Source organism: Limulus polyphemus, unplaced genomic scaffold (genome assembly GCF_000517525.1).
Source record: "Limulus polyphemus unplaced genomic scaffold, Limulus_polyphemus-2.1.2 Scaffold823, whole genome shotgun sequence".
Lineage (NCBI taxonomy): Eukaryota > Metazoa > Arthropoda > Merostomata > Xiphosura > Limulidae > Limulus > Limulus polyphemus.
Window position 1 is genome coordinate 332,997 of NW_013666433.1, and position 13,531 is coordinate 346,527.

A 13,531-nucleotide genomic window follows, 5' to 3' on the forward strand; every position below is an offset into this window, starting at 1 on the left:
TAGTTTGTTGGGGTATGATGCCCATATTACTCAGTTGTACTTGCCTCCCCTTTCATATGCCTTTATCTGGCTCCTTTCATCTGCCTGTGTAATCTTACTGATGTGCTTGTTTCTTTGGTATCATATGTTGGAGCTGCATGCCAGTGTTATTCCTTATCCTCACTAGTGTACTGTCTCTCCCATGCTCCTTCTTTGCTACTTTCTTGTCTCCTGTCCTCCTGCTTCCTCTTCTCTCTCTCTGTCACCACTTCCAGTTCTTCTGTTCCCATCCATTCTCACCCCACTCATATGTTTCAATGTTGTCAGTCTTGGCAGTGACTATCCCTTATAGACTTAGGCTCATTATGGACTGTTTCATTTGGTTTATGGACCTTTGCCCTCCTTTTGTGACCAAATGTTGGGTGCTGGGAGTTCTGTTAGTGCGTTTTAAATTCCATTTTTTTTCTCCTCCTCCATTGTCTTCTGTTCCCATTACTTTCCCTCTTCCATGGGATCTTGTTTCTTGCCAACATCATTGGTCCATAGCAGTTTTGGTTCTAGGATGGTTTTCTCATCCTTTTCCATAATTTCTTCCCATCATTTCATGGCTCCCAGGGAATATGTAGATAGGTGTCTGGTCTTAGATCTTTCATACCTCAGTCAGTTTCTCATACTCCCGTAATTTTGTGGCCCTAGGAGATATGACATGTATACCTTTGCTGCTTACCATACTTTTTTTCCTTCCATTTTTCACTCTTATTCTCATTCTGATCTGGATCATTTTCTCTGTCCCATCCCTGTGGTTTGTTTTTATATGGATCACCTTTCCATGATCACACTCCCATCTATTTACTTTGTGGAAATCTTCAGCTCCCCAAGATATTTTTCCCATTACCCTCAAGGGATGGCTACAACAACTCATCCATTTAGCCTATGCTTCCTTAGATATAGATTCACATCAACTCTTTCAGGTCTCTCCTCACCAAATCCAACACTTTACTCTCTTTCTGGGTGCTCACTTCTGTCATTCATTGGAGGAGTTTGTGTGGGCTAGCATGTGGATTACCGCTACTTTCATCATATATTGTCTTTATCATCTGGCTGTATTTCTTCTTAGGGATATCAACTTCCTCCTGTCCCCATTCTACATACCCCTTACTGGCTCTAAATGGGTAAGTTATTTTTTTATATATTTTGCCTATATATCTTGACCCATTTCTCCGAATCCTGCTGAGTGGCAACCAATGGCTGCCAGTGTATACTTAGCTCTGTATCTGCACCATGCAACCTTTAAGGTTTGTAGTGTTCATTGATAAGATGGGTTGTTCCACAAGATCAGTCAAGGTTTTCTCACAGTATATTGCTTCATAGATAAGGTCTGTTCCAGACTGTACCAACTCATGGACTATCATGAGTAAAGCAGTGTTGAGATTGCTGCCCATCCCTCCATCTTAGTTGAATAAATTGGGACAGACTTGCTTTTCAAAATAGAGTTTTCATGGTCACCCATTGCACAGTCTTAAGATGTTGGGTTTCTCCAGACTCCTCACTACATCGCCCCCTCCTAGTGCAGTACAGGAGTCCAGGCCACGTACGAGTTTCTTGCCACTGGGGTGGTGAATCATGGAGGTTTCCTTCTGAGTATGAACACTCCCATTCAATAAAGAATAAGTCGGTGGTGTTCTGTAGGTGTAGATGGCATGTACTCTCTCCTACTGCGGTCCAAATTTAAAATTCCCGATGCCGCCTGATTTTGGACTGGATGGACCCACCACATGCAGTTAACCCCTCCAGCTGGCTTTTTTCCATCCTACTGTCGCCTGGATTTTGGTTCCTAGGAAATCTGGTGTTTGATCCATGCAGGAGTAGCCAACATAAGTCCTCACACATGTGGTTGATAGGAACCTTCCTCTTACTGCAGATCAGATGAACCTACTGTGGACTGGAGTTAGCTCACCACGTTTGCTTTCCCCCTCCCTAACCTTACCCAGATCTCAGTTTTCCGAGTGGCCTGGTGTTGGTTGTGTACTGGGTCTTCACATGTGGCCTTCCAAGGTTGCCAAAATGGAAGCTGCTTTTCCCTTTTGCTTCCTGATAATGAGATTAAAGCAGTTGAGACCCTACTCCTATTGCAGACTGAAAGACACATACCCGATGCTGCCTGGTTTTAGACTGGAGTTAGCCCACCACATATGGTCTGACACATCCTAGCCTCTCTACACCATCATGCATGTCCATTTCCACCCGGCTTGGCAACACATATCTATACTGCGGGCAAAGAGTATACCCTGGTACAGGTGAGGTGCGGTCTCCCACAGATATACCCCTATAGTTTCATGGTATTTGGTATCTTGCTTCATGGGTACTCTTTAGGCACCATCTAAAGGGGACTCATATAGGTAACTTTTGCACTGGTTCTTCCAATATTTCAATGTGGTATTCTAGTTATTGTGTGAGTAGAGTCAAAGTATTGTATCAGAAGGTAACGTTTTCCAACACTGAAAATGTATTTCTGATAAATACTTCTGCTCACACTTCTGACTTCCTCTGTGTCTTTTCTTGCCTAATCTCAAAGTGATGATTGTGCTCTACAATATAGAGGGAGTCAGCTACACTCCTGTTGTTGCATGCTCATTTGCTTGCTACAAAGCTGTTAGGTGGGAGCCTCAAGACTAGTGGCAAGCAAAAATTTTGCATACAGAGGGCAGCACAAATCGAGGAAAGCTATTATGTAAGAGGAAGTAAGTATCTATCAGAAATACATTTTTAGTGTTAGAAAATGTTAACATCATACCTACTTGTCACTCCCATCTGTCACCTCTTCTCCTTGACAAATTGCCATAAGTTCTTTCTGACATTTAATACTATATTATTTTAATCACTAGAAAGCCAAAGTGTTAATCTTTTCAAATGAAGTATTATATTATATTGTTTTCTGTACAGGAAATTATCTATTTTGCTTACAGTTCAAACATTATTCCCATGGGAAACACATCAATGAGCTTAGTTGAATTTTTAATACCTCTTATGGCATAGTTAGAAAGACAGAAAAATTATAATAGTTATAGGATATTGTCTGTTTTGTAGATGCAGTATTTAATTAAAGAAAAAATTATTTAATATAGTTCTACCAGTAGAAAAAAAAGTAGTGTTAAGTTTCATCAACAGTCAAAGGCAAAAACAAGACTCAGGTAAGTACTATGTTTCTTGTTTTTCATGTGTATTCTTTATTTATTATTTATGAAAGTAACTAAAATGTAAAAATTCGAAAACTATTAGGTAAGGTTAGATTAGTTAAGATAAAGAAAAAATTAAATATTAAAAATTCTTCATGAGGTATGAGGTATGCTTGATATTGTTATGACAGCGGTAGTCACGTGACGCTGGTAACACATTATGATATTCTAGAAGATTCACGAAGAAACGAGATGTACGCCTTTTTGTATATACAAGACTGGTAAGAAGTGACGGCAACAATGTAATTGAATTGCAGACAGAGATAGAGAAAACAATTGAGTCAAGCACGTGAATCATTCAGTTGTTGTGAATTATAGCATTTGTTTAAGTTATAGCGTGACTGTGGAATTTAAGTGTATTGCAAAGTTGTATTGAGAAAGAATAAACTAGTTTTATTTAAGAAAGGACTTGTAGTGCTAAAGTTTCTTCGGAAAGAATTTCTATGGAAAATTAACCATTGAACAGAGACGTAACAATATGCTCGTGAGTTTCTTGTACATAATTCAATAGGGTGACATTAGCTACATGTTCACTGAGTGATTTACAACTTGTATGGTGGGAGTATTAGTTAGACATGACTCAAAAGGCAATAAAACAATAAAGTTTAAGTAGGAACAGGTGTGTACTATTACAAGCTTTAAGCTATTGATGATAACAAATTGTAGTTTTTGTTACAATTTGCAGTTATTCTAGAAAGAGAAAAGGGTAACTTAGGTTTATTTTCTTCTTTTTTATGGTGGTTATGAGGGTGGTCAAATTGACCAAATGCATAGAGTAATGATAAAGAAAGTAATGGATAAAATATAAAGTTTTACTGAAAAAATTGTTTGAAATTTAGTTAGGAGGTTTTAAAGATTATGCGAATGAAATTTGATAATTTTCAGATGAAAAGTATTTTTAATTTTAACATGAAAAATTACTTTGCACATGGAACAGTGAACCTGTTATATTGACAGAGAAATTTTTAGTAAAAATTCAGATTTTTTTTTCAACAGAAAGCTTATAATGTTTACTGAAAGCTTTAAAAATTTCAAGAAGATGCACAAAACATATTAAAAATTTTAGTATGGAAACTCCAAAGGTCAATTTAGGGTCATGACTCAGACCAAGCAACAAAGCCTCTAGCGAGAAAGTTAATCACAAGAAAGAATATAAAGAGTAGATTTATACACAATGCAGGATAGTTAAAACAACTGTTTTAATCTCCCATTAATCACAAGAAAGAATCTAGACATTAGGTTTACACATGATGTAGGATAGTTAAAACAACTGTTTTAATCTTCCATTAATCACAAAAAAGAATCTAGACATTAGGTTTACACATGATATAGGATAGTTAGAACCATTCTTCTAACATTCCATTAATCACAAGAATACAATCATTAGGTTTACTAGCAAAAATACCTGCCCTCCGAGCAGGTATAACTGCTAATTCCTGTGAAAGGCTATTGGGCCTACGGCCTTTTCTGGAATTGTCTGACAGTTATACAACAAGTTACTCATACTTGACATTCAATAATGTTCACCATCCATATGAAAAAGGATTTTATTGAACTTTTAGTTTAAAAATGAGCTATCATCACAGCATTACATCACAGAGTGGAACTTGTTTAAGTATTTCTTTGTAAGTTTGTTTTTTCATTTTTTTGTATTTTAAACTTACTCCTTCTTTGTAATTTGTATTGGGTAAATATGAAACTTACTCCCATTTGTTTGTAATTTTTATTGTTTAAATATGAAACATATCAGTTTTGTGTAAATTTCAATTGTTTTATTATATTGTCATAAAAATACTGCCTAGTTATAAAAATATTACCCAGTTATGATTGTTGATGATTGGTGTGGTAGTTTCCAAGATCCAAGTTTTGGACGTATACATTGCAAGCTCCATTATAATAAGATATTGTTACGACAGCAGAAGTCACGTGACACTGGTAACACGTCATGAGATTCTCGAGGGATCTTGACTTTTCCTGGCAACTCTAGTCTTTTCTAGGCATCCTCTTTTATTGTATATAAGCCCGGCAAATAAAGCGGAGATAGATAGCAGATAGAGAAATATAGAGACAGATAATTGAGTCAAGCGAGCGGTAGTGACCATAAGTAAAGTGCATGAAATGTTGTGAATTATAGCGTGTGTTTAAGTTAAAGTGACTGTGGAAATTCTGTGTACTGCAAAGTTGTATTGAGAAAGAATAAACTAGTTTTATTTAAAGAAAGGACTTGTATCGCTGAAGTTCCTTGGGAAGAATTTATACCTGAAATTAACAAACAACCAGAGATGTAACAATATACATGATGTAGGATAGTCAGAACCACTGTTGTAACCATCCATTAATCACAAGAAAGAATACAAACATTAGATTTATACATGATGTATAAAGTTAGAACCACCGTTCTAACCTTCCATTAACTCTCTATTACCAAGGCAAAGCATAATTTGTGTAGCATTCAATCTTATTTATTTATGTAGCCATAAACTAGAAAATTGGACCCACCTGCTATGCCCACCTGTCACATGCTCACTTTCACAAATTGCCAATACTTCTCAGACATTTTATACTATATTATCTATAACCAATAGAAAGCCAAAGTTTTCATTGATCAAATTATGTATTATATTACATTGTTTTATGTACAGAGAAGTGTTTTATTTCACCTCCAGTTCAAAACATTTAACTCACAGGAATCACATCGACAAGCTTAGCTGAATTTTTAAAGGCTAATATTGCATAGTTAGAAAGCCAGTAAAACTATGATAGTTATAGGACATCATTTGCTTTTTGTGTATTATTATTTTGGGTTCTCAGGTACATTATTTAATTAGATAAAAATTATTTAGTGTTGTACTATCATTAGTATAGAAAAATAAGCTTAAGATTCATCAACAGTCAACAGCCAAAAAACAAGAGGCCCAGTTAAATACTATATTTCTTGTTTTTCATGTGTATTCTTTATTATTATAAAAGTAACTACAATGTAAAAATGAGAAACTTATTACATAAGATAAGGTGATATGAGGTAAGATAATGCTCATTGCATTTTGTATTTATATACAGTAATGTGAGCTGCATGTTCGCGAAGTGCTTTACAACTTGTGTGGCAGGATTATTTGTTAGACACAGTTCAAATGGCACTAAACTAATAAAATTATTTAGAAACAGATATTTACTGTTATGAGCTTTAAGCTGTTTAGGAGTAACAATTGTGGCTTCCTGTTACAATTTGCTATCATTCTATAAAGAAAAAAAGGTAATTTAAATTTATTTCCTAATTTTATGGTGGTTACAAGGTCAGTCAAATCAATCAACCCTGTATAGAGTTAAGGTAGAATAAATAACAGATGAAAATATAAAGTTTTATGAAAAAACTTGTGATATATATACTTTAAAGATCTCGGAGATTATGCAAATGAAATTTGAAAATTTTCTGATGAAAAGTTTTTTTAATTTTAACATGAAAATCACTTTGTAATCAGAGCAGTCAGCACTCTGACTCCATATGTTCATGGACAAGATTTTAATAAAAATATTTAATTAAAATTTCTGATTTTTTTGTCTACAAAGGGATTGTAATGTTCATTTAAGGCTTAAAACATTTTGGGGAGATACACAAACCGCAGTAAAAGTTATCACATGGAAACTATGATGGACACTTTGTGGTCACAAACTTGGTGGAAGGGTTAGTCACAAGAAAGAATATAAACATTAGGTTTATACATGGTGTAGAATAGTTAGAACCACTGTCTTACCTTTCAGTTGGTCACTGGAAAGAACATGGATCTTAATTCATTACATAGTTTAGTATGAAAATAATAATTGTTATAACTTGTTAGTTATGGTGAAGAAAATATAAGATATAAAGTGGATCAAGTCATTATTGATCCAACTGTTGATTATGGAAAAATCATAAACTTTAATCTTATGTAATGTGTAACATGAATAAAAACATTATTGAATCCTATCATCAACAAGAAATGACATAAATCTTCAACATTTTAGTTTTTTAAAAATTTTGATTTTACTGTAAGTTTATTCTTGTTAGCTATTTGTATGCTTAAAACTAGTTGGAAGTCTCCAAATGTTAGCTCTTTCTTCCTTTCAACATTTAGATTTTAAGTCAAAATTGTTAGTACATATGTATATACAAATGTAGACTGGTTGTCATACGGTTTTTAATAGGATTGTTATGATTTTTCTAAAGGGCCAGTTGAAGTGGAACCCTTTCATTTATCTTCTGATCATCATTTCCAGATGCCAGATGGTGCTAGTTTTAGGAAAGCAAACAAATCAAAAATCAGAAATATTAAAAGATTTTCAATACGCACTAAAAAAAGTGGTGCTGTTTCTATGACAGACTTGTATCATACATCAAGTAAAGGTAATGAATGTTAAAACACTTCTCTAACTGCCTTTATAATGCTTTGCAGTTAGTAGATATCTCTCTTCAATTTCTAGTTTAACTTCTATTTCTTATAAGCAAAATAATAAAAAATTGTCAAATTAGAATTTTTTTGCTTACTGGTGTAAAAGAACTGTAACTTACTCCCCCAAACAAAACCATGTTTAACTAGGACTGTGATATCTCACCTTTACTGCATGTCTGTATTATAGGTGAAAAAAAATTTAATTTTAAATTGCATGCTTTACTGTAGCTAATGATTTTGCATTATTCTTATTATGTTCTTTAACTTTCAAAAATTATTATTTATTCAAACCTGTTTTTTCATGTATTTACAGTTTTTGCAGACTTTATTGTGAACCTAAATAGTTATCCTAATGGGAGTTTACACTAGGATATTACTCACTAAAACTACTAAACATCAGACAGAAAATTTCATATGCCACATGATAAGAAACTATTAAGTAATAATTTGAATTTATCAACCCTGCTGTGAACATGTGTTGTTTTTCTTTGATTGTGTATATGGTTTTCAGTCCTAACAGTTTGATTATAAAGTCTTACTTTTAACATTTGGACATGCACTTACACCTCATGTTCTAATGAATCACTTGAAATTTACTGTTTAATAACTTTTGGACTCAGTTAAAAATATAATGTGTTGGCAAATCGCATGTATAAATGTAAAATTATTACACATGAGATGTTTGAATGAAATATATTACAAAAGTTGTATCATTTGTAGCATAGGAAGTAAATCAGTTATACAAAGAGTGATAGTATATTAAAGAATGGTGAAATATACATTCTGTAATTAATGGTCTAACAGATGTTAAATATTTAATGTTTATTGTACATTTGATCTGTTGACATTATGGGAGTCAGTGAAATTATCTAAGAATTAATTTCAATAAACATGGATCTATCTTTCTTCATCATTCAGTAAGTTAGTTAAAGCTAATACATTTGCAGACCACACTTGTTCAAGACCTGCATCAACATGTCATTATTTAGAGGAACATTCAGTGGAGTCTTGAATGAGTGAACACAATTACATCTATGCTTAGAAATTTCAATATTAATTGCTAGAAATCTATTCACATGTTAATCACTCAAATTTTGTTGCAGTAAATGTATTGTGTGTTATTCAAGTAGCTTTTAAAGTTTGATATGCTGTAAAAATTAATAAATGTGATACTTTAATTGTTTTCAACAACTTTTGCTCATATTTTAGTGATTATTATGCTTATTTCATTCATTTTGTCAGTTAAGTTTTTTAGTATTAATATTATCTTGTAAGATTTCTATTTGTATCAAGGTACCAACTATATAATGAAAAAAACATGTAAATTCAAGAAGTCTTGGTAGAAATGAATAAAAACCCTATAACCTGAGCACTTTCAAAAGGTGTACCTTTCTTCTTCAGGGACAAACTGGGAATGGTGGTGTAATCGAAAGAGTGATATATATATATTTATATAAGGGGAGTTTAGTGACTTTATGAAGGTCATCCAGTTTTCCAGGAAATGTTTAGTCTATTTCTCTATGTATTGTTGTAAGCATCTCACTTCCAGTACAGTGTAGCAAATGGTGAAAGTGTATGTAAAAGGGTGTTAGGGATATTTAACTTTAGAAATGGATAAATATATGTATATTTAAAACTATACTTAAGTGTGTAAGTAAAATAAAGGTGACACCTGGAGAATGATTGAAAAAGATATGTTATGCTAATCAATTTATAAAAATAGGTATGGAAAGTTATCTTAAATAAATAGTAAGTTTTAGGAAATTCAGTGTTCACATTACATGAAAAAAATAAAGAATAAAAATTATTTTTCTGACAGAGATGAAGCCAGTGAATGAAGATCACTGATTTCAGGATGTAGATTAATTCCGAAAGGTTGAACAGTGTTTAGATTAGCAATCCAATAAGCTTTTTTTTATTTCTCTATCTGTTTTAGTTTTGAATCCTCTTTCAATGCTGATGAGAGTAACATTGTTAATGAAATGACCAGGTTGATTAAAGTGTTGAGCAATAGGGAGATCTTTTTCAGTGTTAATTAATAGATGATTTATGGTTGTTGAAACATTCTCTAAGAGTTGTTTGTGTATGTCCTACATATTGGTAATTGCATTTTTTACACTGTATAAGGTAAATGATGTTTTTTGTTTCAAAAGTGGTTTCTTTGATTGTGCTTGTCAGAAAATGAGTTGTATCTTTTAGAGTTCTGCTTTTTCAGAAGGAGACAATGGGGACTTCAGGAAATATTTGTTTAAGGTGATCATTCAGTTGTAGTAGGTGAAAATGTTTTATCAGAATTCGTAAAACGTTTCTGAGTTTGATCTGATGGGTAATGATAAGAAGAATTCTATTTGAAAGTTTAGTATTGTTCTAATTTAGAATGTTTTTCCGCTGAGTGTTGTTAGCCATTTCAATCAGAATAAAGAAAATATGCTCAGATGAAACAGACTACAGAAAACACACCAAGGATCTAAAACAAACCATGTTACAAAGAGGATATAAAGATACCTTTTCACATACACTCTCACCATCGGCTACAGTGTACCGGAAATGATGTGCTTACAACAGTACATAGAGAAATAGACTAAACATTTTCTGTAAAATCAGATGACCTTCATAATGTCAGTAAACTCCCTTTATATATATATCACTCATTTGATTACACCACCATTCCCAGTTTGCCCCTGAAGAATGAAGATCACTTAATGTAGTTTGTGTTTCACTATAAACTTACCTGGCATTGTCAACCTACAGATAATATATTACAGATAATGATGGCTCTAAGGATGTTTCACCTTCCTCTTCCAAACCCAACCATGCATTTTCTGTGGCAGACCTAACTTCTACCAGCTCTACTCCAACTACTCTGAGTAGAAGTAGTGCTCTGGCTCGTACTGCTCTCAGAGCTTCCAATTGTAAGTATAAGGATGAATTACTTTTTTTTTAATAGCTTTGAGACATGTATTTGCCAACCCAAAAATAAGACTTTGAAAATGTAATCAGTCAAAAGGTGTATACATTAACACCATTTTCATATAAAATTTGTTTTGGGGTTTAATTTTTTCAGATGTTTGTAAAAATCTGTCTTGTATGGAACCTGTATTTTGTTGTAGACTTTCTTTCTGAGTTGGATCTTATTTCTTATTAATGCTAGAAATACACCTAAATCAAGGTAAATTATTCTCCAGGACCATGGTCTGGAATAAAAAAGGTGTTTTTTTTATTTCATCTGTTGTAAAAGTTTATATCTGAAGCATACTGGTTAGCATACTGAACTGCGGGTATGAGGTTCCATGATTCAAGCTCTGTTATTGCCAAAATATAATAGGGCTCTACACTCTGGGGATGTAGATGAATTATAAGAGTGACAGTCAAATCCCACTATTTGAGTAGAGTAGCTAAAAAGGTGGTGCTAGGTGGTGTTGACGAGCTCCCTTCCATCTAAACTATCACTTCAAAATTAATAACAGCTGATGCAAGTAACCCTTGAGTAGTTTTTTTTGCAAAATTCACCTAACAACAGGTAGCTTTGTCAGTAAACATGCATAATCGTTTTTTTTAGCTTTGAGTTATTTTAGTGTTATTAGCTGATTTTCTCATCTGTTTACTTTATCTTACATAAACAGCCTCATTTGCTGGTTTTCTATTTTCTCATATATAAACTTTTTTTCTCAGTTCTTCTCACACTTTTGGTCAGTCAAGCTATGTTGAACTTGTAATTTACTGTATGTTTACTAATTTATTTTATTTTCCCTTCAGATCAGTGTAATTTGTTTATTTTAGTTTCATTGTTATACTTTTGGAAAAAATGAAAAGGGGCCTACTTGCTTATTTTATCTAAGTACAAATATTTTTCCATTGGTTGGTTACACATATTTATTATATTTGACTTTGAATAGCATTGTTAAGCCTGAATGTCTTGAGAGGGTGTTCTCATCTGTTTCAAGTAGTTTCATTTATTAGGGCAGTGCTAGTTCTTGAGTAATGTAAACTTTGTTATTTAAGAAAAAAAGAAACCAATTAAGAATATTTTTATTGTAATTAAGAAATTGTTATAATAAAAACAAGAGTTAATTGATTTTCTTAATGCAAATGAAAATTTTTGTTTTATAATTTCTACTAATTCTGTCACAGCTGTTAATGTTCCTGTTGGTACTCCCTTACTTACATTTTATTGTAAATGTACATTTTAGTACCCAAAAACTGTTTCTATGTCATTGTTGAAAAACAAGCAAAAGTACCTGTAACATTAAATTATTTCATGGACTTTAAAAAGGTTAATTTTGTTGCACTCTTGGTTTCACTTAGAGCCAAAACTCTAAGCTACTTATACCACTCACTGCAAAATGTAATTGTTGGAACATTTCAGTCATGCTAAGAGTCACTCAACAATAACATATTTTAAATCTACATTTTTATTCTTTAAGTTATGTCACAATTTGAAATGTGAATGATAGTGTGATCAATTCCTAACAACTTAGTGTAAAATATCCTGCTTGTGAAATACAATTTGGCATCAATATTATTCATGCTAGTTCTCCCGTAATTTCAAAAGTAAATGTTGAGCTTTGCTTGTGTTTGTGTGTGCAGCTTTTGAAACAGAAGACAGATGAACACTCAGACAGGCACCATGGTTCTGTAACAAGTGAGCCAGTGAAGGCCAGTCAGTTGGGTTTGACTTTTCACAGTGAGCACACCAACTTGAGGAACTTACATGTGAAACAAAGAATTGACTTGGAGACTGATGATACATACAACATACAATGTTTTTTTTATACATCCATATCTAATACATTAACATCGAAAGTACCAAATCATTCTGAAACAGTTCTACATCAAACATCAAAGTATTGTTTTTGCTCATATAATTGTTCTTTAAGAGAACCTTTTATCAGATTCATTAAATCTGTCACTATGTTGAACAAATTATCCACTAAATTATTATGCGAAATATATACTGACATAATCCAGTTTTAGTTAGAACCCAGTAATGGGTAGAGAACTTACTGAAACATCATATACTATGCGTTGTTAGACTAGAGATGTCAGTCGAAACTTAGAGTTGTCTGTCTCAGGAAATGTCGCATAGATTTGGTACAGGATTTTTCTGCCTCAGAAAATATCAGGGAAAGCTCCTTTTCAACCCAAAAACATGGGGTTTTATATGTTTTTCTGGATATTCTTACAATAACTCAAATAGCTCACTAGGTCCAGTCTACAAGTAGGTCATCTAATTGGTTCAATTATGCTGATTCAGTGACTCCTTGAACCAAAACCAAACACTAATTGGATTTTGTCAGAAGCTGTTAATCAGCACCCTATTTGCTTGTATCTCTCCTTTTTGTTGATCATTCCATTGCACTAGTTAGTGTACTTAATGTAAACTTTCTGTAGCTTTTCTCTTTGCTATGACAGTGGTTGTTTATGTAAACTTTCTGTAGCTTTTCTCTTTGCTATGACAGTGATTGTTTACGTAAACAGTTGATGTTGCAATTTGTCACTGTGTCTCATTCGACTTGTCACATGACAAATCCTTACTTGGGAAAACCATCTTTATGAATTCTTTTATTATACATTTATTAGGGTGCATCTCCTTGCTGCAACACATGTATAACATACATAGGAAATTCAATTTCCTCTTCTAGAAGCATTTGTGATGTCGATAACAATGCCTTAAGCAATGTTAAAAACTTTACATTTCTTCTACCATTATTTGAATTGCAAATAATATTAATTTCACTTACTTAGTTAAGCTAATGTATATTATAATATGTATCAGTTCCAGTTTATCTTTTATGTTGCTATGTTCTCTGGTGATACAACTTCAACTTAAAGGTATTAAAATAATCCACTATGATTTTATCATTGAATTTCTGTTATAGAAGTAAAACA

General features: G+C 33.0%; 1 protein-coding gene across 1 annotated transcript in view; it reads left to right on the plus strand.

Moving 5' to 3' along the window:
* LOC106460725 (F-BAR domain only protein 2-like) overlaps positions 1-13,531 on the plus strand; it is an 89,526-nt gene that overhangs the window by 42,381 nt on the left and 33,614 nt on the right. The window contains exons 11-12 of the mRNA XM_022387502.1: positions 7,420-7,596; positions 10,408-10,554. Coding sequence (XP_022243210.1) covers positions 7,420-7,596; positions 10,408-10,554 — 324 coding nt within the window. The remainder of the gene's footprint in view (positions 1-7,419; positions 7,597-10,407; positions 10,555-13,531) is intronic.